At 46.6% G+C, this 23,531-nt stretch overlaps 1 protein-coding gene and 1 non-coding gene across 6 annotated transcripts in view; both read left to right on the forward strand.

The window, feature by feature from the left end:
- The window catches only part of FANCC (FA complementation group C), a 324,685-nt gene extending 302,360 nt beyond the window's left edge, over nt 1-22,325 (forward strand). For all 5 annotated transcript variants that reach the window (XM_042243052.2, XM_060409072.1, XM_004004090.6 and 2 more), the window contains 3 exons: nt 6,898-7,078; nt 11,405-11,611; nt 19,388-22,325. In XM_042243052.2, coding sequence (XP_042098986.1) covers nt 6,898-7,078; nt 11,405-11,611; nt 19,388-19,552 — 553 coding nt within the window. In that variant the 3' untranslated portion in view covers nt 19,553-22,325. The remainder of the gene's footprint in view (nt 1-6,897; nt 7,079-11,404; nt 11,612-19,387) is intronic.
- LOC114113333 (U6 spliceosomal RNA) lies at nt 17,901-18,003 on the forward strand. The gene has a single exon (XR_003588389.1). It is a non-coding gene; the product is annotated as a U6 spliceosomal RNA (small nuclear RNA).
- Nucleotides 22,326-23,531: the final 1,206 nt, after the last annotated feature.

The raw sequence follows: 23,531 nt of genomic DNA on the forward strand, positions 1-23,531 counted from the left end.
TCCTGTTAATGTTGGTATTTTGACCTCTTCCCATGAGTCGCAAGTGTTCTTGATGGCATCCACAGTGGTGAATCCTTCCCAGAAGGTTTTCTGTTTACTTTTGCCCAGATGCCATGGAGGAATCACCCTCTACACCAGCTATTTGTTTTGTTTTGTTTTGTTTTTAGTCACTAAGTCATATCTGACTCTTTGTGACCCTACAGACTGTAGCCCACTAGGCTCCTCTGTCCATGGGACTTCCCAGGCAAGAATATTCCTCCAGGGAATCTTCCCGGCCCAAGGACTGAACCTGTATCTCCTGCATTGGCAGGAGGATTCTTTACTCCGAGCCACCGGGGAAGCCCATGGCAGCTACAGCCCTATGAAATGTTTTTTCTTCAATAGTAAAAGTTGAAAGTCAAAATGACTCTTTGATTCATGGACTGCAGAATGGATGTTGTGTTAACAGGCGTGTAAACAACATTCATTTCATTGTACATCTCCATCAGAGCTCTTGGGTATCCAGGTGCAATGTCAATGAGCAGTATTATTTTGAAAGGAATCTTTTTCTTTTTTCCGCATAGTAGATCTCAACAGTGGGCTTACAGTATTCAGTATGTTCAGTCACTCAGTCATGTCCAACTTTTTGTGACCCCATGGACTGCCTGCCAGGTTCCTCTGTCCATGGGATTCTCCAGGCAAGAATACTGGGATGGCTTGCCATTTCTTCCTCCAGGGAAAATATTCAGTAAAACATTGTAAATAGATGTGCTGCCACCCAGGCTTCATTGTTCCACTGACAGAGCATAGGCAGAGTAGATGTAGCATCATTCTTCAAGGCCCTAGGATATCCAGAATGGTGAAGAAGCATTGGCTCTAACTTGAAGTCACCAGCTACATTAGTCCCTAGCAAGAGAGTTAGTCTGTCTGTTGAAGCTTTGAAGCCAGGCATTGATTTTTCCTCTCCAGCTGTAAAAGCCCTCGATAGCATCTGCTTTTGATGTAAAGCTACTCCATCCCTATTGGAGATCTGTTGTTTGGTGTAGCCAGCATTAATCACTTGCTGCAGCTTCTACACCAGCGCCTGCTGCGTCACCCTTCACTTGTATGTTGTGGAGATGGCTCCTTCCTTAGACCTCATGAACCGGCCTATGCTAGCTTCCGACTTTTGTTCTGCAGCTTCCTCACCTCTCTCAGTCCTCACATAATTGAAGAGCCAGGGCCTTCCTCTGGATTAGGCTTTGGTTTAAGGGAATGTTGTAGCTGGTTTTGATCTCCTATCTATACCACTACAGCTTTCTTCATATCAGCAATAAGACTGTTTTGCTTTCTTATCCTTCATGTGTTCATGAGAGTAGCGCTTTTAATTTCCTTCAAGAACTTTTCCTTTGCCTCCACAACTAGGCTAACTGTTTGGTGCAAGAGGCCTATAGCTTTCGGCCTATCTCAGCTTTAAACGTGCTTTCCTCAGTGAGCTTTATGATTTCAACCTTTTGAAGTAAGAGATGTGCAGCTGTTCCTTTAAACTTAGAGGCCATTGTAGGGTATTGTTGTTCAGTTGCTCAGTCGTGTCCAGCTTTTTGCAACCCCATGGACTGCAGCACACCAGGCTTCACTGTCCTTCACCATCTCCTGGAGCCTGCTCAAACTCTTGTCTGTTGAGTCAGTGATGCCACCCAACCATCTCGTTCTTTGTCATTCCCTTCTCTTCTTGCCTTCAATCTTTCCTAGCATCAGGGTCTTTTCCAATTAAAGAAAAGGGCATTAGTTGGACTAACTTCAATATTGTTGTATCTCAGGGAATAGGGAGGCCCAAAGAGAAGGAGATAAGACAGCCGACTGGTAGAGCAGTCAGAACACACAGATTAATCGTTTAAGTTCATCAGCTTATATGGGCACAGTTCATGGTACCCCAAAACAATTACAGTAGCAACACCACAGATCACAGATCACCGTGATCAATATAATGGAAAAGTTTGAAATTTTATGAGAATCACCAAAATGTACACAAAAACAGGAAGTGGGCGAATCCTGTTGGAAAAATGAAGTCAGTAGACTTGCTTGATGCCAGATTGCCACAACCTTCAATCTGTGGGGAAAAAACAGCATTTTCTGTGGAGCACAGTAAAATGAGGTATGGCTGCATATACCCCAAACAGGCATACACATTGCTGAGTAAGAAGTGGAGGAAGCACTGCAAGCAGCTCAGATTAAATGGGCTGCATGTGAGTAATGGCTGGTGTTAGATTTTGAAATGTACAAGTATAACAATACATAGACTGGACCTTAGGAAAAAAGCACTGCTCACATGCTGCACCCCCCACCCACCCCCCTCCCCCTGGCTTGCAGAACAAGGGTGGCATCTCTCTAGGCCCTTCTGTCTACTCTGCCTCTCTAGGGAAGGAAATTCTAAACTTCTCCTGCATGGTAGGATGAAATGTTTCTTTTCCTCCTCTTTGTAATAAATTTTTGTCTAACATAATTTCTAACATTATATTAGATAAATATAATATTAGGGAAATAACACACATATTTCCCTAGGACCACTCACATTTAGACTTTGCTAAGTTCTTTGCAACACAGTCCCCCCGGCTTCCTCTTAACTTCCTTGCTTTAGAGCATTTTATTCATTGTCTATACTAGTCTGTGCAGGTAGACGTAAGAGACCCGCTTCAATCCCTGGGTCGGAAAGATCCCTTGGAGAAGGAAATGGCAACTCACTCCAATATTCTTGCCTGGAGAATCCCATGGTCAGAAGAGCCTGGCAGGCTGCAGTCCATAGGGTCACACAGAGCCGGACATGGCTAAAGCGACTTAGCATGCACACACGCACACTAGTCTACTAAGACTGTCTTCATTCGTTCCCTTTGCTACTTTTCCTACTTGAAATTCTCTATAATCTCATTACTGGTCATCACAAATTGTGGCCGGTGCTCTTCTGCTCATCATCACTGATGCAGGTTTGGGTGCCAATTACTCACCCCACCCCAAAACTCTCACCAGAAGGAGAGACAGAACCAGCAGGAGAGACAGACAGCCAAGTGGGCATCAGAGGACTAGCCATATTAACGACCTGCCATGCCCGGCAGCCCCCGATGCACCGTCTGGTTATCTGTGTTGAAGAGCAGGATTGAGGCCCCAAACTTCTTGGGGGCCCTGCCTAAACCAGATCTGCCTCCACTAGGCTTCAAGCCACCTGCTGGGAGGGGTCTGTGAGCGGCTTTAGGCACCTTCTCAGCCAGCCCCATGGGACTGCCTTACCCACTCAACTGCTAGAGGAAAGGAGGGAGAATTCCCAGGCCTTGAACCGTGATCCACGCGGGATGCCCACGTGGGAGCAAGGGGGATGGGGGAGACCCTCCTCAGCTTACTCGTCTGTGAGGCCTGCAGGAAGGAGACCCCATGGAGCCTATTCCTTGCCTTTGGACCATAACCCAGCCCACCACTCAGGTGGCCCCTGGAGCATCAGCTCTCCCTCTTGTGGAGACAAGGAAGTAAGACGAATGCCCCTCTTTGTTCCTTTTCTGTCATTATTTGGCAAACTAGATTTCACAATTTACTCACTTGTTCTCGGGGGACAGGAGGAAAGCAGTGGCTTGAGGAGGTGGGGGGCAGTGCTGGCTCCAGGATTCCATGAGCCTAGCAGAGGACTGTGAACCCAGATCCAGCAAGGATGGAGCACTGCGAAAGGGGCCCAGGGCTCTCCTGTTATAGGAGCTTCCCCAGTTCAGAAGGAAGATTCTGCACCACGTGATCTCAGGCTAGTCCTGCTCCATTTCTCCCACGGGAGATGTTAGGCTGCTAGGACTGTCTCTGAGCAAAATTAGTGGGTCTTTACCTTAACCAGAGTCTATCCTTTATTCCAACTCCCAGTTCCCTATGTGACAAAAGGACACCTTCACAAAAGCTTTAACTTTTCAGCTCTGATGAATACATGATGAGAGGAAAGAATTCGATATACAGCTCATTGAATGGTTCTATGAAGACCTATAAGACCTTCTAGAACTAACACCCAACAAAGATGTCCTTTTCATTACAGGGAATTGGAATGCAAAGCTAGGAAGTCAAGAGATACCTGGAATAACAGGCAAATTTGGCCTTGGAGTACAAACAAAGCAGGTCAAAGGGTAACAGAGTTTTTCCAAGAGAACTCACTGGTCATAGCACACACCCTCTTCCAACAACACAAGAGAATACTCTATACATGGACATCACCAGCTGGTCAATACCGAAATCAGATTGATTATATTTTTTGCAGCCAAAGATGGAGAAGCTCTATACAGTCAGCAAAAACAAGACCAGGAGCTGACTGTGGTTCAGATGATGAGCTCCTTATTGCCAAATTCAGACTTACACTGAAGAAAGTAGGGAAAACCACTAGACCATTCAGGTATGACCTAAATCAAATTCCTTAGATGATTATACAGTGGAAGTGACAAATAGATTCAAAGGATTAGATCTGATAGACACAGTTCCTAAAGAGCTATGGATGGAGGTTCCTGGCATTGTATAGGAGGCAGTGATCAAGACCATCCTCAAGAAAAAGAAATACAAAAAGCCAAAATGGTTGTCTGAGGAGGTCTTACAAATAGCTGAGAAAAGAAAAAAAGCTAAAGGCAAAGAAGAAAAGGAAAGATATACCCATCTGAATGCAGAGTTCCAAAGAATAGCAAAGAGCAATAAGAAAGCCTTCCTCGGTGATCAGTGCAAAGAAATAGAGGGAAACAATAGAATGGGAAAGACTGGAGATCTCTTCAAGAAAATTAGAGATACCAAAGGAACACTTCATGCAAAGATGGGCTCAATAAAGGACAGAAATGGTATGAACCTAACAGAAGCAGAAGATATTAAGAAGAGGTGGCAAGAATACACAGAAGAACTATACAAAAAAGATCTTCATGAGCCAGATAACCACGATAGTGTGATCACTCACCTAGAGCCAGACATCCTGGAATGCGAAGTCAAGTGGGCCTTAGGAAGCATCACTATGAACAAAGCTAGTGAAGGTGATGGAATTCCAGTTGAGCTATTTCAAATCCTAAAAGGTGATGCTATGAAAGTGCTGCACTCAGTATGCCAGCAAATTTGGAAAACTCAGTAGTGGCCACAGGACTGGAAAAGGTCAGTTTTCATTCCAGTCCCAAAGAAAGGCAGCTTCAACAGTACATGAACCGTGAACTTTGAGATGTTCAAGCTGGATTTAGAAAAGGCAGAGGAACCAGAGATCAAATTACCAACATCCATTGGATCATCAAAAAAGCAAGAGAGTTCCAGAAAAAAACCTACTTCTGTTTATAGACTACACCAAAGCCTTTGGCTGTGTGGATCACAACAAACTATGAAAAATTCTTCAAGAGAGGGGAATACCAGACCACCTGACCTGCCTCCTGAGAAGTCTGTATGCAGGTCAAGAAGCAACAGTTAGAACTAGACATGGAACAACAGACTGTTTCCAAATTGGGAAAGGAGTACATTAAGGCTGTATATTGTCACCCTGCTTATTTAACTTATATGCAGAGTACATCATGAAAAATGCCAGGCTGGATGAAGCACAAGCTGGAATCAAGATTGCTGGGAGAAATATCAATAACCTCAGATATGCAGATGATACCACCCTTATGGCAGAAAGCAAAGAACTAAAGAGCCTCTTGATGAAAGTAAAAGAGGAGAGTGAAAAAGTTGGCTTAAAGCTCAACATTCAGAAAACTAGGATCATGGCATCCAATTCCATCACTTCATGGCAAATAGATGGGAAAACAATGGAAACAGTGAGAGACTTTATTTTCTTGAGCTCCAAAATCATTGCAGATGGTGACCGCAGCCATGAAATTAAAAGACACTTGCTCCTTGGAAGAAAAGTTATGACCAACCTAGACAGCATATTAAAAAGCAGAGACAATACTTTACCAACAAAGGTCTGTCTGGTCAAAGCCATGGTCATTTATGGCTGTGAGAGTTGGACTATAAAGAAAGCTGAGTGCCGAAGAATTGATGCTTTTGAACTGTGGTGTTGGAGAAGACTCTTGCAAGTCCCTTGGACAGCAAGAAGATCCAACCAGTCAATCATAAAGGAAATCAGTCCTGAATATTCATCAGAAGGACTGATGCTGAAGCTGAAATGCCAATACTTTGACCACCTGATACAAAGAAATGACTCACTGGAAAAGCCCCTGATGCTGGGAAAGATTGAAGGCAGGAGGAGAAGGGGACGAGAGTAGATGAAATGGTTGGATGGCATCACTGACTCAATGGACATGAGTTTGAGTAAGCTCCGGGAGTTGATGAAGGACAGGGAGGCCTGGCATGCTGTAGTCTGTGGGGTCACAAAGACTCAGACACAACTGAGTGATTGAACTGAACTAAACTGAAAAACTCATAATTGCCAAAATTGACTAGAACCTTTTGTGAGAAAGGAATAGCACGTGTTTCCGCCTGCATCCCTTCTCTGGGCTCTATCTGGACTTCAAGGGGTCCCTTCATTTCTGCTCTGGGCTACCTGGGTGGCTGCCCTGTGGCTGGGGGGACCCATCTCCATAGCAGCCCAGCTGTGCAGGCCAGGCAGAAGGCAGAGTGGTGCACCCGCGGGTTCTCATCTTGCATCATTCTTGCTGGTCATGGGCCAAAACTTCCTTTCTCCAATGTCTGTGCTCACTCAGGGGCCCTGGGTGTCAATATATAAAAGTCTGAGGTCCTCAGGGTACGGGTGGTTTAGGGAAGCCTGCCTTTGAACATCCTGTGATGGTTCAGGGTGGCGTTTTGAGCTCTTTCTCTGAGCCTGACTTGAATTCCTTACAAGCTGTACTTCAGTGGATAAGAACAATTGAAGCCAACCATTCACAGACACTACAGTCCCTTTAAAAACCTAACGGGAAAAGAAATCAAGCTGCCTAACTGCCATGTGTTTTGTTTCTGTCCCAGGTCCTACGGAGGCCCCTTTGAGAGCTGGTTTTTGTTTGTTCACTTTGGAGGATGGGCTGATATCACGGCTGAGCAGTTACTGATGTCAGAAGCTGAGGCTGAACCCCCAGAGGCCCTGCTGTGGCTCCTGGCTTTCAGCTGCAGCCCAGGCGCCGGGCATCAGCAGAGAGCGCAGATCATGGTAGGTGGCACGGCCCAAGGCATGCGGCCTCGGGGATGGTCTCTCGGGTGCAGGAAGGGACCCTGCGGTGGTGGGTTTGGCTTTCACTGACCTCCAGGCACCTCAGCAGGTACAGGAAGCCATGGGCCTGGAAGAGTGAGTGGGACCTGGGTGTGCAGTCAAGATATTTTCTTGCTGGCAGGAGTGGACCGGGAAGCCAGGTCTCGCAGGAGGCACCGAGGAAACAAGTGCAGCCCTGCTGTCCCTGGGCCATTCTCTCTCCTTCGTCACTGCTGCTCTGTCCTGAATCACAGGCATGCCGGCCTGGGGGCTGCACCCTCCAGGGACTGTCATACAGGGCCTGACCCTCTGCTGAGGAGCACCATCCTCTTTCTTCTCTGCGGCCTGGCTGTGTCTGCTTCCCTCTTGACTTGAGTCCTTTCTTGGATCAGTCAGTAGATCCTCACAGTACCGGCTTTGTTTAGAACTCTTACTAAAGTAATCACATGATATTAACCACTTAGCTTCTGAAAAAAAGACTTGGTCGTTTCCTAAATAACAGAGCAGCAAAGTACAGGAGTGGCTCAGTGTCCATGGCAAAGACAGTTGTTATTTTGTGTGGAATATAATTACAGGAGCCATGTATTGATTAAAGGCATTTGCGCCTTCCTTACAAACATTTATTTGCTGGTTTTTAAAAGTTCAACTGCCACCACTTTTTCCTGATTTTAATAATTAAAGGGAGTGGGTTTCTTTATGTAGAGAGCAGTGCTTCCATTTGCTTGATGTTTTCTGTTGTTTGAAAAAAAAAAAAGAGACTAGTTCAGTATGGCTGTGTATTTTACTTGTTTAAAAGCATGTTACATGGCAGGGGCAAGAAAAGTTTGTGATTTCAAAAAGTTGCAATTTGGTGATCATTCTGGATCCCAAATAGAACATTTTTTTAGTAGAAATTAACATGTATTTCAAGATTTCTATCAGATTAAAAAGAGAGCTTACTATTTTTTTCCCTTTTAAAATATCACATTAAAGAGAATCCTAGTTTGTTTTCGGGCTTCCCCGGTGGCTTAGTGGGTAAAGAATCTGTCTGCAGTGCAGGAGACACAGGAGACGTGGATTTGATTCCTGGGTTGGGAAGATCCTGTGGAGGAGGAAACGGCAACCCACTCTAGTCTTCTTGCCTGGAGAATCCCATGGACAGAGGAGCCTGGCCAGGCTATAGTCCGTGGGGTTGCAAAGAGTCAGACACGACTGAGCACACAGCACATATGAATACTAATGATTTCTGCAGCTTTTTATATATATTTCATATTTGATTCTGTATTAGCTAAACTGGTAGGTTTTATGTTAAATTTGGTATGGATCATAGAAACTGACAGATTACTTTTGAAGTATAGAGAAGTAAATAGTCCCATAAGATTTATTTTCTAGAGAGTTCTGCATTGGCATATCTTCCTACCAGCTAAGTTAGTCCTTCTTTGGTTTATTTTTTAATAAAACTTACACATAGTTCTCACTCAGGGGGTACTTTGGCAGCCTGGATAAAAACAGATTAGATCACTCGGAGGAGCTTAGCGCCAGGACGTCAGTTTCCTTCCTAGCTGTTCCGTCCGAGGCGGCTGTCTGCCTGGGACTGGGGCCCTGATGCGGGTGGTATCCTGGGGAGCAGTGGGGCCCAGCTCTCTTAGTTAAACTGGTAGTATTAATACATAGTTCTCACTCCCCTGGGTTTTGTGAGCTTAATCCCTTTGATGGGTGTGTTGGGTGACTTGACAGACTGTGAACTACCTTTAAAAACATGATTATCGTACAGTTTGACTGAGCTTGACATTACTTGTGCTTTTGCCTTAAAGTGAAACTAAAAGTGTTAGTCGCTCAGTCATGTCTGACTCTTTGTAACCCCATGAACTGTGTAGCCCACCAGGCTCCGCTGTCCGTGGAATTCTCCGTGAGAATACCTTAAAAGGCATAGTCAAATCACAATACTGAACTGGATGTGATAGTGTCCTGTGGCTGGAAACGTCACCTCTGCTGGGCATCCTTGAGATTCAAGATTGGCGCAGGTGGTGATGGGAGCTCGAGGTGGGAGCGGCGAAGAGCAACCATTCCTGCCTGGGATGCAGTACGGCCTGTGCAAATACCCACTCCTGTCTTTGCAGACTGTGTTCTCTGCCAGCCAGTGTTCACTTCCTTTTGTTAACTTTGAACTGAATCATGATAAAAAAACAAAAACTTCCTATGTTTGTATACTTTCAAAAATTAAGTGAGGGTTCATACACTTCAACCCTGTCATTCTCCTTCTAGGAATTCTCCTAAGGAAGTAATTAGAGAGCTGTGTAAAGATTTATATACAGGATCATTGCAGTGTTGTTTGTAACTGCAATAACTGGAAATGGCCTACACTTTTAGTAGTTAGGATATTGCCTAAATAAATTGCGGTGTATTACAGCCACAGAATGGGCTTCCCTGATAGCTCTGTTGGTAAAGAGTCTGCCTGCAATGCAGGAGACCCCAGTTTGATTCCTGGGTCAGAAAGATCCGCTGGAGAAGGGATAGGCTACCCATTCCAGTATTCTTGGGCTTCCCTTGTGGCTCAGCTGGGGAAGAATCCACCTGCAATGTGGGAGACCTGGGTTCAATCCCTGGGTTGGGAAGATTCCCATGAAGAAGGGAAAAGGTAACCCACTCCAGTATTCTGGCCTGGAGAATTCCATGGACTGTATGGTTTATGGGGTTGCAAAGAGTCAGACACGACTGAGCGACTTTGACTTCACAGCCACAGAATGGCATTCTGCCATGAAAGATCATGTTATCAAAGAACTTGTGCTATATAGATAATGGTAAATTGTTTATAGTGCACTGTGAAAACCCTAGAATACAGTTCCTTGTATATAGTGAGTGCTGTGTTCACAATGCATAGAAAAAAAAATGACAAAGATATAAATAAACTTCACTCTTAATAAGTCTCTTTGAATAGTGGTTACCGTCATTTTGATTTTTTTCTTTTTACTTTTTTGTTCAAATGTTTTACAGTAAGCATATGTAAATTTTCATACTGCAGGATAAAAATTAATACTTAGAAAAGAAAGCTTATGTTTTTCTCCTTAAAAGATTAGAAAGCATTAACGTTTTTGGCATATGAGGAAGGTATTTGAAAGGAAAGGTGGCCTGGAGTAAAAGAGAAAGAAAAAAGACAAGCCTCAGGGAGTACTGGGTGAGGGAGAAGATGAACAAGAAGAACATGATTATGGAGGCATCGCTGCCTAAGCCCCGGCATTTCTGCAGACCAGCCTAGATGCAGGACGGTTGGGGGCTCCTGTGGATGCCATCAGGATGGGCCCAGACAAGAGGTGCTGAGGGAGTGGCCCTCTCCTGTTAGGACATGGCCCTCCGCCACGGAAGGGCCCCGGGTGCAGTTTCTCACGGTCTTGCATTGTGGTCAGAGTTGCTCACACAACAGTGCTAATATGTTGGGATTTATGACAAACTTCATTGAATGAAGCCTTAACTTTCAGAGAAAAAAAGAACTCACACAAAATCCATAAAATTGGTCATGGGCATTTTTAGAGTGGGCCTAAGTGTTCTTTTGAAAGTAAGGGAGCATAGCTGTTCATGAGTCCATGTGGCATTTTGGATCTACAACTTTCAGGTTTTGCTTTGTTTTCCAAGTCACAACTTGATGTACCATTCTTACAGCAAACAGAAGGCTCAGCATGAAATAAATATTTTTTATGCAGAAACAATCCACAGACCTGTAACAATCACTATTATTATATGGATTCCACAGACTTGTGACCTCTGCTTGAGCTTTAAATATGTATGAACAGTGTCCCAGTGTCTAAAACAAAACAAATGTTGGGGGGGGGGGTGTGTGTCTGTTTGAGCCGGCACTTCCTCCCCACCAAAGACGGCAAAAGGCAAACCTCATTCTTATCAGCACATGGACTCAATGGAGGTCCAAGCACGGGGCTTTAATTGATCTGTGGCTGTGATAGTGAGCAAGTCTTCAAGGAGCCTTTTGTTCTTTTTCCCACAATATAAAAATATGACTACATTCTGCTGAGGACTTTTCTCCATTTCCTTCTGTACACAACAACAAAAAAAGGTCAATTCCTGGCATGGTGCCCTGGCTGCTTAGTGAGCAAGACGAAAGTCAAGAAATTTCCATTACGCCCATTTGGGTTTGTGTGGAGCAGTGTATAAACTCAGACATGGTCCACCCTCTCTGCCCTCCCTCGGGCACCAGTCCTCTCCTGTTTCTGGGGCTGCTTCAGAGAACAGAATCATTCTAGCCCCACACATGTCCCAACCCTCCCCTGATCTCTTCTTTTGAAATTATATTCCCAGGTGGAGGTGAAGACAGTGCTTGGCCACCTCACAAAGCTGTTCAGGAGTCCAGCCCTCTCGGCCAGGGATTTGCAGGCAGCAGCTGAAGAGAACCAAGGTGGAGACCCCAGACCGCCTGCTTGTCAGCAGCTGGTCAGACGCCTCCTCCTGTACTTCCTGCTCTGGGCTCCTGGAGGACACGCGATTGCCCGGGAAGTCATCACGCTCGTAAGTTTCCCCTTTTCTGGCATCCTGGTTCTCATTCCCAACCCAGGAGAAGCGTGGCTTATCACTCAAGGGCCTGGCCTTTGAAGAGCCTGTGTCCCATCCATCAAGCATGGATGGACAGGAAGGGAAGAGTCAGCCAGGCCAGACGGGGAGCCTGCCCTGTGCAACACCTGCATGGCATAGAGGAGGGAAGAGGGCCGCAGATACGGAAGGAGACTGCTCCCAGGTCACACAGCTCATAGCCAGGATCCAGGCTGAAAGCTAGTCTCCTATCTCCTCAGGCCATCTTTTTGTTATCGTGCATGACTCTTCTTCCTTGTGAAGAAAAACAAGACTTCACTGAAAATGCGCTCACTGCAGTGGCTCAAAGAGTTGAATTTTTAAATTTAAAAAACATTTGCTAATTACAAAGAAATCCTTCCTCCGTTCAGTCCAGTCACTCAGTCATGTCCGACTTTTTACGATCCTATGGACTGCAGCACGCCAGGCTTCCCTGTCTAACACCAACTCCTGGAGCTTACTCAAACTCGTGGTTTGTGATGCCATCCAACCATCTCATCCTCTGTCATCCCCTTCTCCTCCCACCTTCAATCTTTCCCAGCATCAGGGTCTTTTCAAATGAGTCAGTTCTTCGCATCAGGTAGCCAAAGTACTGGAGTTTCAGCTTCAGCATCAGTCCTTCCAAAGAATATTCAGGACTGATTCCCTTTAGGATGGACTGGTTTGATCTCCTTGCAGTCCAAGGGACTCTGAAGAGTCTTCTCCAACACATTTCAAAAGCATCAATTCTGCAGCACTCAGCTTTCTTTATAGTCCAACTCTCACATCTGTACATGACTACTGGAAAAAACGTATCTTTGACTAGATAGACATTTGTTGGCAAAGTAATGTCTTGCTTTTTAATATGCTGTCTAGGTTGGTCATTAGCTCTTCAGTTCAGTTCAGTTCTGTTCAGTCGCTCAGTCATGTCTGACTCTTTGAGACCCCATGAATCGCAGCACGCCAGGCCTCCCTGTCCATCACCAACTCCCGGAGTTCACTCAGACTCACGTCCATCGAGTCAGTGATACCATCCAGCCATCTCATCCTCTGTCGTCCCCTTCTCCTCCTGCCCCCAATCCCTCCCAGCATCAAAGTCTTTTCTAATGAGTCAACTCTTCGCATGAGGTGGCCAAAGTACTGGAGTTTCAGCTTTAGCATCATTCCTTCCAAAGAAATCCCAGGGCTGATCTCCTTCAGAATGGACTGGTTGGATCTCCTTGCAGTCCAAGAGACTCTCAAGAGTCTTCTCCAACACCACAGTTCAAAAGCATCAATTCTTCGGCACTCAGCCTTCTTCACAGTCCAAATCTCACATCCATACATGACCACTGGAAAAACCATAGCCTTGACTAGACGGACCTTAGTTGGCAAAGTAATGTCTCTGCTTTTCAATATGCTGTCTAGGTTGGTCATAACTTTTCTTCCAAGGAGTAAGCATCTTTTAATTTCATGGCTGCAATCACCATCTACAGTGATTTGGGAGCCCAAAAAAATAAAGTCTGACACTGTTTCCCCATCTATTTCCCATGAAGTGGTGGGACTGGATGCCATGATCTTCGTTTTCTGAATGTTGAGCTTTAAGCAACTTTTTCACTCTCCACTTTCATTTTCATCAAGAGGCTTTTTAGTTCCTCTTCACTTTCTGCCATAAGGGTGGTGTCATCTGCATGTCTGAGGTTATTGATATTTCTCCCGGCAATCTTGATTCCAGCTTATGTTTCTTCCAGCCCAGCGTTTCTCATGATGTACTCCGCATATAAGTTAAATAAGCAAGGTGACAATGTACATTAGCTCTTAGGGAAATGCAAATCAAAGCCACAGTGAGGCACTGCTCCATACCCACTAGGACATAGTGTGTGTGCTCAGCCGCTTCAGTTGTGTCCGACTCTTTGCGACCCTATGGACTGTAGCCTGCCTGTCTCCTCTTTCCATGGGATTGAATACTGGAGTGGGTTGCCATGCCCTCCTCCAGGGGATCTTCCTGACCCAGGGACTAGGACATATACTATAAAACAAGTCAAACAAAATGGAAGACATGTCTTGGTAAGGACGTGGAGAAATTGAACACTCACCTTTCCCAGTTGGGAATGTTAAAATGATGCAGCCACTGTGGAAAACAGTTTGATGGTTCCTCAAAAATTTAAAGGTAGAATCACCGTATAATCCAGCTGTTCTGCTTCTGTGTGTGTTCCCAAAGGAACTGAAAGCAAGGACTCAAACAGATACTTGTTCACTCCTGCTTATAGCAGTTTTATGCCTAACAGCCAAATGCCCATCAGCAGATGAATGGATAAACCAAATACGCTTTGTACATACAGTAGAATATTATTCAGCCTTACAATGAATGAATGGCACATGCTACAACATGGATGAACCTTGAGGGCTAAGTGAAATAAGCCAGACACAAAAAAGGGACAAATACTATGTGACTGTACTCATGTGAGATACCTAGAATAGGTCAATTCATAGAGACAGACAGTAGAATCGAGGGGGGAGTGGTGCAGACTGCCTGTTTGGGATAATGAGCAAGTTTTGGAAATGGACAGTAGCAGTCGTTGTACAACACTGTGAATATAATTCATGTCACTGAATTGTACGTTTAAAAATGGTTAAAATAGCAAATTTTATGTTATAAGCTCATCTCAAAAAAACTGCTGGGTTTTTTTTCTGTTTCTAATTTTTTATAATACATGCACATTAAAGTATAACTTGAATTTTTACATACCAAAAACTCCCATGCAATCAGCAACCAAATCAAGAAAGGAATGTTCCCAGTACCCAGAGGACCCCTCCTGCTCTCTCCTGCTCTGTTTGAATGTGAACGTGAAGCAAGTCCCAGTGACCAGTGGGACTGCCAGAAACTCAGTCACCAGTACCCAGAAGGTTCTCCTTGGTCCCAGGAGAACAAGGTATGTGGGGCAGGCAGGCCACACAGCCAGCCTGTCAGGCCATCTTCTAGGGCTCAGACAGAAGACCTCCCAGAGCCTGGGTGTGGCTGAGAGCAGAAGAGGACTTGCTTGTCACATGCGGGGTGCCATCTCCTCAGGGCCCACCCCAGCACAGTGATCTGTCGTGTGCTTTTATAAAATGCACATCTCACCTCCAAATCCATTTGGGGTGGGAGAACTCCATAGGTGAGAGCTAAAGAATGTCCTCATACCTGTAGAACTGGGTATCAACTAACTTTCCTCTCTGGCCGGGAATAACTTATAGTAGTCACTTGTCAGCCACTGCCTCAGCCAGGTGATCAAGGTCAACATCAGGAGTACTAGGTCACGCTGATGGGAAGTGACGAAAATGGCACTTGACCTCTACGGCCTTCCTACCCCAAACCTATAACCCCAGTCTAATTATGAAAAAAAAACAATTGACAAACTCCAGTTGAAGGACGTTTGACAAAAATACCTGACCAATACTCCTGAAGACTGTCGCGGCCATCAAAAACAGGGAAGTCTGAGAAACTGTCACAGCCAACAAGAGCCTAAGGAGAGTCGATGGTTAAATGTAATGTGGTGTCTTAGATGGAATCCTGGGCCAGAAGAAGGACATTAGGGAAAAACTGAGGTCAGAATAAAGTCTGACCTAAAAGTCGGGTTAATAAAATGAATAGATACTGGCTCATTAATTCTGACAAACGTACTAAACTAATAAGATGTTAACATGAAAACTGAGTGTGGGGGTATGGGATTGCTCTGTATTATCTTTTTGGTCAAACTATAAATCTAAAACTGTTTTAAAATTGAAAGTTATTTTAAAAGTTCAGGGGACTTCCCTGGTGGTCCACTGGGTAAGACTCTGAATTTCCAATGCAGGGGGCCCAGGTTGAATCCCTGGTGGGAGAACTGTATCCCACATGCCACAACTAAGACCCATCACAGCCAAAAAAAAAAAAAAAAAAATATATATATATATATATATATATATATACACACACACACACATATTTATGTGTATATATATATAAATTAAAACAAACAAACATATATATATGAGAAGTGGCTTCCCAGGTGGCGCCTGCTAATGCAGGGAAACTAAAAGACATGGGTTTGATCCCTGGCTCGGGAAGATCTCCTGGAGGCGGAAATGCCTGGAGAATCCCATGGACAGACTATAGTCCATAGGGTCGCAAATAGTTGGACACGACTGAAGCAACTTAGTACGCATATATAAAAGAAAACCTGTTTTCAAAAATAAAAAAGTCAGAGGCAGGCACTTCTGAATCATGCAAGCGTCGGTGGTATTTTTGTTGCCTGGCCTCTGACCTCCTGCCCAGGCCCTGGAACCTGGGGGAGGGGCCTCAGCCCAAGGAGCCTGCTCGGCCTGGCCGCCCTTCCTCCCTGAGCCTGTGCGCTCCTGCTCCTCCCACATCCTGTCCCCCTGGGGCTGGAAAGCAGGCCAGAGAGATTACAGAGTCCCGGCCCAAAGGGTGCGAGAGACTCCAGTCCAGAGAAAGCTCCTCAGAGACACCCAGTTCTCTGCTTCCGTATCCCAACCATATTTCCCTCCATTCCAGGAACAGTCCACGTTCACACGGACCACCCTCTTAGGTCTCACCCACAGGACGGCCCCTATGACTCAGAAGCTGGTCATGTCACCAAGCTCAGGCTTGTCTCCGATGCCAGAGGCCAATTCCCACAAAATAGCTCAACCCCAGTCAACACTGCTGATCTACAGCAGAGCCTAGGGGAGCTCGGAAAACCCCCGCACATCTTCATTCACCTTTCTAAGTCAGCTCAGCTACCAAAAAAAAAAAAAAAAACCATTAAAGGCTGAGACGCGGTGTTTGTTTTCCTGTACTGGTCCCTAGGCAGGTGGGCGCTGGCCGACCAGCACCTCAGAACCTGTCGTAGCTCAGAGTGCCTCCTGGGAGCTATCCTTAGAGGTATTCTGGAACTGTCTTTACTAACATACTGGCCTTCCTACTCGAAGACTTCCTGTAGTGCCACATGGACCGTTGAAGGCAGCCCAGCAAGCATGGCTACGAGCAGGACAGGTGCGACGAGTACCCCCAGCACTGGCTCCCCCCGGGGTCCTCTTCGAGCCCCCTGGGAAGACCTCCGGGCCAGGTCTCCCTGACTGGGAGCAGGTGGTGGCCAGTTGGGAAAGCCTGGGCTTGGTGGGACAGCCTTGAACCCCAGCCCTGGCCTGGCTTTGGTGAGAAAGAGAGTAGGGAGCGGAGCCAGCCCCCGGCCGGGTCCTGGTCTTGCTGTCATTGTGTGAGCTCTAGGCTCTGAGCCCTGTGCTCTCTGCACCGTGTTCCAGCCTTACCCGAATGGCCCCGTGTGCCGTCAGCTCAGCTTCCTCTCCTCGTGGCCCCACACCCTAGCCTCTGCCGCAGGATGCTCCCCACCGACTGCTTCCTTGGGCTTACGCACAAGCCCCAGGGCTCAGCTTCTGAGTCCCCACTGAGCCCCTTGGTCAGAAGCCCTGCCCCGCCCGCCCCTTGTTCTTCGGCTTCTCTGCCCCCTGCTCCTGGTTTACCGTCTCCACTCTCTCCTCCTTGGAGCCTCTGTGATGAGGATGAGGCACAAGGAGCCCAGCTGGGGCCCAGGTTCCTCCAGCCCCTGAGGCCCATCCTCTCCTGCCCCCATGAGCTGCTCTGAGTTCACGTTTCTCTCTCGGTCTCCTTCAGTCTTCTGTTGCTGGACCACAGCGCTCTCAGCCGAAAGGCAGCCTGGATCTGAAATACAGAGTTCAGTTCTGTCGTCGCGGAGCTCACAACGAGTTGAAGCCCCAAACAGATGCCCTTGGCCAAGCGTCCCTCCCTCAGCAGCAGTGGGGCGGGTGACTGGAGACCTGGAGTGGAACGTGGGAGTTGAGGTGGCTTGCACAGAGCGTCAGTGATGGCTTCTAAGTAAAAGCCAAGACAGGATGATCTGGACACCAAGAGCCACATCAAATCTGCCCAGGCCAGCAGCCCGCCCCCGCCCCGAGCCCCTGCAGAGACCCTCTCGGCTTGGGCGGCTGCCAGTAGGTGGCCGAGGAGCACCAGCATCGTCTAGGGGCCCAGGGTGTCCCCCGCTCTCACTCACTCAACACCCGTGCTGCCGAGTGATCTGCCTTGACTCACGGACAGAGGTGGCGTGGGACTGAAGGCTGTCCTGGGCTCCGGAGAGTCCCAGGTGGACCAGGGCAGCTGGTCGTCCTACCAGAAGGGCCCAGCGTGCACACGGGGAAGGAGCCTGGCCTTGGGCTGCTCAGGCGGCTCAAACATTTGACTCACACACAGCAAACACATACGTGGTGCTCACTTTGGCAGTGCACAGCCTAAAATCTGAAGGAGACAGAGATGATTAGCGTGGCCCCTGTGCAAGGGTGACATGTAGATTTGTGAAGCATTCTATATTTAAAAGAAACAAAAAGGCATAGATTACTCTCAAAAACAGACGTTCTTATATACTTGTGTCTGAAAAAGCACAATAAATTCTTCACACAGATAGATTGTGAGATTCTCCCCCTTTCTGTTGAACCAAACTCTTAGGAAAACGGCACTTAAGGGTACCGACAACTAAGGCTGTATTTAGCAGAAATAACACTTTCTGTGTTTCCTGCTTCCCTTCAATTCAAGTGTCAAAACCTTTGTTGTTGTTGCTTAGTTGCTAAGTCGTGTCCAACTCTTTGCAACCCCATGGATGCATACAGCATGCCAGGCTTCTCTGTCCACTGTTTCCCGGAGTTTGCTCAGACTCATGCCCGTTGAGTTGGTGATGCTGTCTAACCATCTTATCCTTTGCCACCCCTTCTCCTTTTGCCTTCAGTATTTCCCAGCATCAAGGTTTTTTCCAATGAGTCTGCTGTTTGCACCAAAATATTGGAGCTTCAGCATCAGTCATTCCAATGAATATTTTGGATTGATTTCCTTTAATATTGACTGGTTTAGTCTCCTTGCAGTCTAAGAGTCTTTTCCAGCACCACAGTTCAAAAGCATCAATCAGTTCTTCAGTGCTCAGCCTTCTTTGTGGTCCAACTCACACATCCATACACGTCTACTGGAAAAACCATAGCTTTGATTATACAGACTTTCTGTCTGCGAAGTGATGTCTCTGCTTTTGAATGTGCTAAGTTTGTCATAACTTTCCTTCCAAGGAACAAGCATCTTTGAATTTCATGGTTGCGGTCACTGTCTGCAGTTATTTTGGAGCCCAAGAAAATAAAATCTGTTACTGCTTCCACTTTCCCCTATTATTTGCCATGAAATGATGGGATCGGATGCCATGATCTTAGCTTTTTAACTGTTGACATTCAACAAGGCTGTGATCCATGAAGGGGGTTATAACCTTAGGTGCCTATTAACAAACGAGTGGGCCAGCCGCGAGCCCAAGAATGCCATTTGTAAAGCTGTCTGTGTGAGAACAGGTGGCACTCTCTTTTCAGCATTTTCCAGTTCTCATATTAGAGTGAGCCTTTTGTAGAAAGTCAAGCATAGTATGCTCATTTGCCTCTATTGCTCACAGCAAATAACCCCCAAAGCTTGTGACAGGTGTTCAAGAAATAAAGCATTTGTCTGTAGCTGTTGTGTGTCTGAGCTTTAGGAAATGACTCTGCTCACGAGATGGCCAAGGTTTGAGAATGGTCTTGCTTTGCTCATCACCTTGAAAATAAACAAGAGCCCTCTGGAGCTGATAGGAACGCAGCTGCCTCTGGAGACAGGATGGTTAGGGTTGGTCCACTGAGGAAGAGACAAGTCTGTCTGCAAAATGTTCTAATCTGTCTTCTTTTCTGTCCGCATTCCAGATGGCTCAGACGGATGCGATAATGAATGAGATTATTGGCCTCCTGGACTATACTTTGTACAGATGGGATCATCTTTGCATGGAAGCCCGTAGGTCGAGAAAACTGGCCAGGGAGCTCCTCACAGAGCTGCGAGAGCAAGCCTCGCCCAGGCAGGTTAACCAGTGACTCCACATGATGAGATGACGGGGCCACTTCTAAACAGCCACAAGTTTGTAGAAGTTGTTCCCTCTCTGCATTGTGAAAAGGCGCCAGAAACATCTGGCAAGATCTGGTAGTACATGTTTTACAAAGAATGTCAGGTGAGATTTACTCACTAATGACAAGATTGTGGCTTCAGCAGCCCCTGTGCCTGGCTCAGCCCAAATGTCAATTAGAAAACCGCTAAAGAAAAGCCTGGATGGGAGAAGAGATTTCTATTTCCTTTTTTCCCCATATCAAACCAAGACACCTGACTATTATTTGGATGTTTCAAACCCTTTGAAACAAGAAGTTGGTCATGCACCATCGATCATTTTAGAAAATACCATAGCCTTTTTCCACTTTTCTGAGAAGTCCGGTAATTGTTACCAGTATCTCATCTCATCCACCGGGATGCTCTCTTGCTTTCCTAAGATGTCCTTCATTCAGGATAGCGTGCATCCCTCGAGTTTCCCTCCCATGGCCCCTGAGCAGAGCCCACCAAGCCCAGCAGCAAGTCGTGGTGACAGGGGAGCAACACATCTTAGCAGTGAAATGAAGCCAGCTCTGGGGCCTTTTGCTTTACATTCGCTAAGCACCGGCTGTTACTGAAAGAGCTCATGTTACCTCAAAGGTGGCTGACAAGGTAGGGTTCAGGATGTGTTCTGGAAACACTGGAAGAGATTATATGTCAGCTGTCTTGTTAACTAAAATGGGAGTTGGAAATTTCTAATGAAGAATTGGAACTTCAACAATATTTATTTCACATCAGTTAAAGACATTTTTCCCTTTTAGGTTTATGCTTTTGCTTTTTTGTGTATTATCTGTCAAGTGAGTCAAGACTTTTATGTCCACTTGGATTTATGTATTAGTCATCTCTGAATCTGCCTTATTCTTGGCTTCTGTTTGAGGATGAGTAAAGTTTTGTTGTATTAGACATTAAGCGGTTAGAGGAATTACTAGTTTTGGTATACGGATCCACCTGAAGGTCTGGAAAATTCCAAGACCTTTGGACCTGAGCCTTCCATTTGAGAAATGCTGCAGTGCGAAAGGTGTGCTGTCACAACTCTCATCACAAGTGCCTTCCTCCTGTGCTCCCCTGGGGCTGAGGGTGCCTCTCCTCTGTCGATTCTCGCTGGGGAAGCCGTGACCAACCTCAGTGGACATGGAAGAAAAGGCTCAGTTCAGTGGTAGTGCGTCCCCCCCTAACCCGAGTGGCCACTGGGAACCAGACCTGGGGGGGAGGGGTATGCTTCCACGTGGACATCCATTCACACTGTATTTCACAGCAAGTAATAAAAACAGAACAGTTACCCATCTCAGATTGTTTAATCTGCATTTCTGGAAATTTCCTTCCTGACCTTACCTCAGTCTGTCTGTAGTATTTCCTAATTCCTTTACAGAGCCTCTAAGTTCTCCTAAGCTTTGGACTTAGATCAAAGAGGACAGAGCCCAACACTATAGGGAAAAAAATGTATTAAATGGCCACCCTTAATACAGAGGTGATGTTATTCATCAGGATTTCATGATGTTTGTAGAATTTGCTAGCTTTTTAAAATCTGTAATTTGCTTTATAGTTTGTCAGTCTATGGCACCTAATTTTGTATTAAGTATTACAGTTTTTCTCAGAAAAAAAAAAAATTCTCTCTACTCCCCAATTATGGAAGCTTTAGGTTTCTCAAAACCTAGATAGGTCTGCCCCTAGAAAAGACCAATTATAATTTCTCTCTAGGCCTAGGAAACTTGCCACTGGATATCTAAAAACTGCTGAGGAGAGTGGGTGTAGGGCAGGCAAGTCAGCAGCAGCTGCTAAAACAAAATGAGGTGCATCATAATATAGATACTGTTTTCCCTTTAAGCCATACCTAAATGTTACCAGCGAGTGTAAGCTGAATTGATGTACACATTGTGCACCACCCCCCCTCAGTTTCTGAAGCACGAACACATCTGCCAGAGCACACGCCACCTTCCTGCTCACTCTGGTGTTTCAGACTCACAGCCCTCTCGCTCCAGCCCCTCAGCTCCCTGGGCGTTGGGAAGGGGGGACCCCACCTGCAGCTCCACTCAGCCTCAGAGCACATCCCCATGGCTCTCTCAGGATCTGGCCGCGCCCAGTTTTACCTCAAACAGCTTGCACTGGGCTCTCTGGACCATCACTCTGCTCCCTGACGTGGGGGACCGGGGGTCTCCTGTCATGTCCAGGAGGCACCTGAGGCCGCAGAGGGCATGCGGGGACGAGCCCCCACCCGGGCGGCCCTGGGTGCCAGGTCCATCTTCTATACTCGGCCCCATTCTCACTGCTGGGACAAGGGCACCAGACAGGGTGAGAGGGGGCAGCAGAAAGCTGCATCTTCCGTCGAAGCAGAGGAGTGAAGAACGGATTGGAAGAGGATCGGACCTGGGCAGTGGGCAGAAATTCAAGGCAAATTGATACCAAGCCTGTCCTGTTACCCAGCACAGTGAGAACTGAGGAATGTTCTACCTTATTCAACACGGAATTCAAACTGTGCTTTCCAGGGAGGAAGATAATGAACTTGACTGCGCTTCTTGCCTTTCTCTTCCTGGTGGGTGCCAGCCCATCACCACCCCACCCACAGCCAGTGGTGCTGGTGATGATTTCCTTCCTCTGCCTGACACTGAGTTTGATGTGGATTTTGTATATTTTGTCAAACAATCCTGTTATTAATCATCACCAAACCATCTCATTCCTAAAGAACCAAATTTAAGGCAAAATAAATATGTGTGTCTTAAAGCCTTCTTCTAAGATCCAGGCCCACAGTTTGTTTATAGCATGGGTCCAAATCATATCCCTCCTACACAGACTGATAATAACAAAGGAAGGTTTTAATGTAGGACTTCCTCTTCCCCCAATCCTTGATATAATTGTGCTAGCGAACCGTACTTGGTGTTTGGGGTAGGAAACTTGCATGCCTGGATACTGAGTTTCACACTTAGATCTTCTATAGAAGTAGAAAGTCTCTTAAATCAGTGTTGAAAATCTCAACCTCTGGTTTTTCTCACAATGTGATGAATCCATGTGCATCAAGTTAGGATTCTTGTTGCAAGCAACAGACACAGTGTTGAAAGCAAAAGGGAAGTGATCCAAAGAGTACTTAAAAGCCCACAGAGGACTTCCCAGGTGGTCTAGTGCTTGAGAGTCCACCTGCCAATGCAGGGGACACGAGTTCGATCCCTGGTCTGGGAGGATTCCACATGCTTCAGGGCAACGGAGCCCACGAGCTACGACTACTGAGCTCACGGCTTACAGCTACTGAAGCCTAAATGCCCTAGAGCCTGTGCTTGGCAACAAGAGAAGCCACCGCGACGAGAAGCCCATGCAGCCAAACTAGAGAGGAGACCCTGCTATCCATAACTAGAGAAACGCACATACAGCAACCGTGACCCAGCCAGAAAGGAAAAAACGCCCACAGAACTGTCGAGCAGAGAAGGCTTAGCTGTAGGCAGCCAGCAGCAGTGCCCAAAATCCAGGTTCAGAGTGGCCAGGTGAGGAAATTCCTGCTGTTGCCACTGAATTCTGCAACTCAGGACCCTTGTATTAACAGCTTGTCCGGCAAGCTCTGCTGCCTTCAGGAGGGAGACAGGCCCCTGCACTGCACTCTTTGAAGGGCTGGCCAGAGTCCCAGCTGCTGCACCTGCCTGGAGAAGCCCAGGGCCCCCACATGGTCTTAGGCTGTAAGAGGAGCTGGGGACGGTGTCCAGCTGGTTTCACTTCTGTGACATTATTGGATGCCACCGACCACGTCCCCCTTAGATAGGAGGGGGTCAGAACCTGGGCAGCTAAAGAGAAGGATGAATGTCCACACACACTGTCTATCCTTCTAGAGCATCGCGGGAGGATGAGCGCCATGAAACAGCCCAACACTAGCAGAAGACGGAGGAGGGCCCTTGGCAGAAAGCTGGTTTGCAGGCATCTGAGGCGGGGGTCACCAGTGTGGCACAGTTAACC

Source organism: Ovis aries, chromosome 2 (genome assembly GCF_016772045.2).
Source record: "Ovis aries strain OAR_USU_Benz2616 breed Rambouillet chromosome 2, ARS-UI_Ramb_v3.0, whole genome shotgun sequence".
In the NCBI taxonomy this organism is placed as follows: domain Eukaryota; kingdom Metazoa; phylum Chordata; class Mammalia; order Artiodactyla; family Bovidae; genus Ovis; species Ovis aries.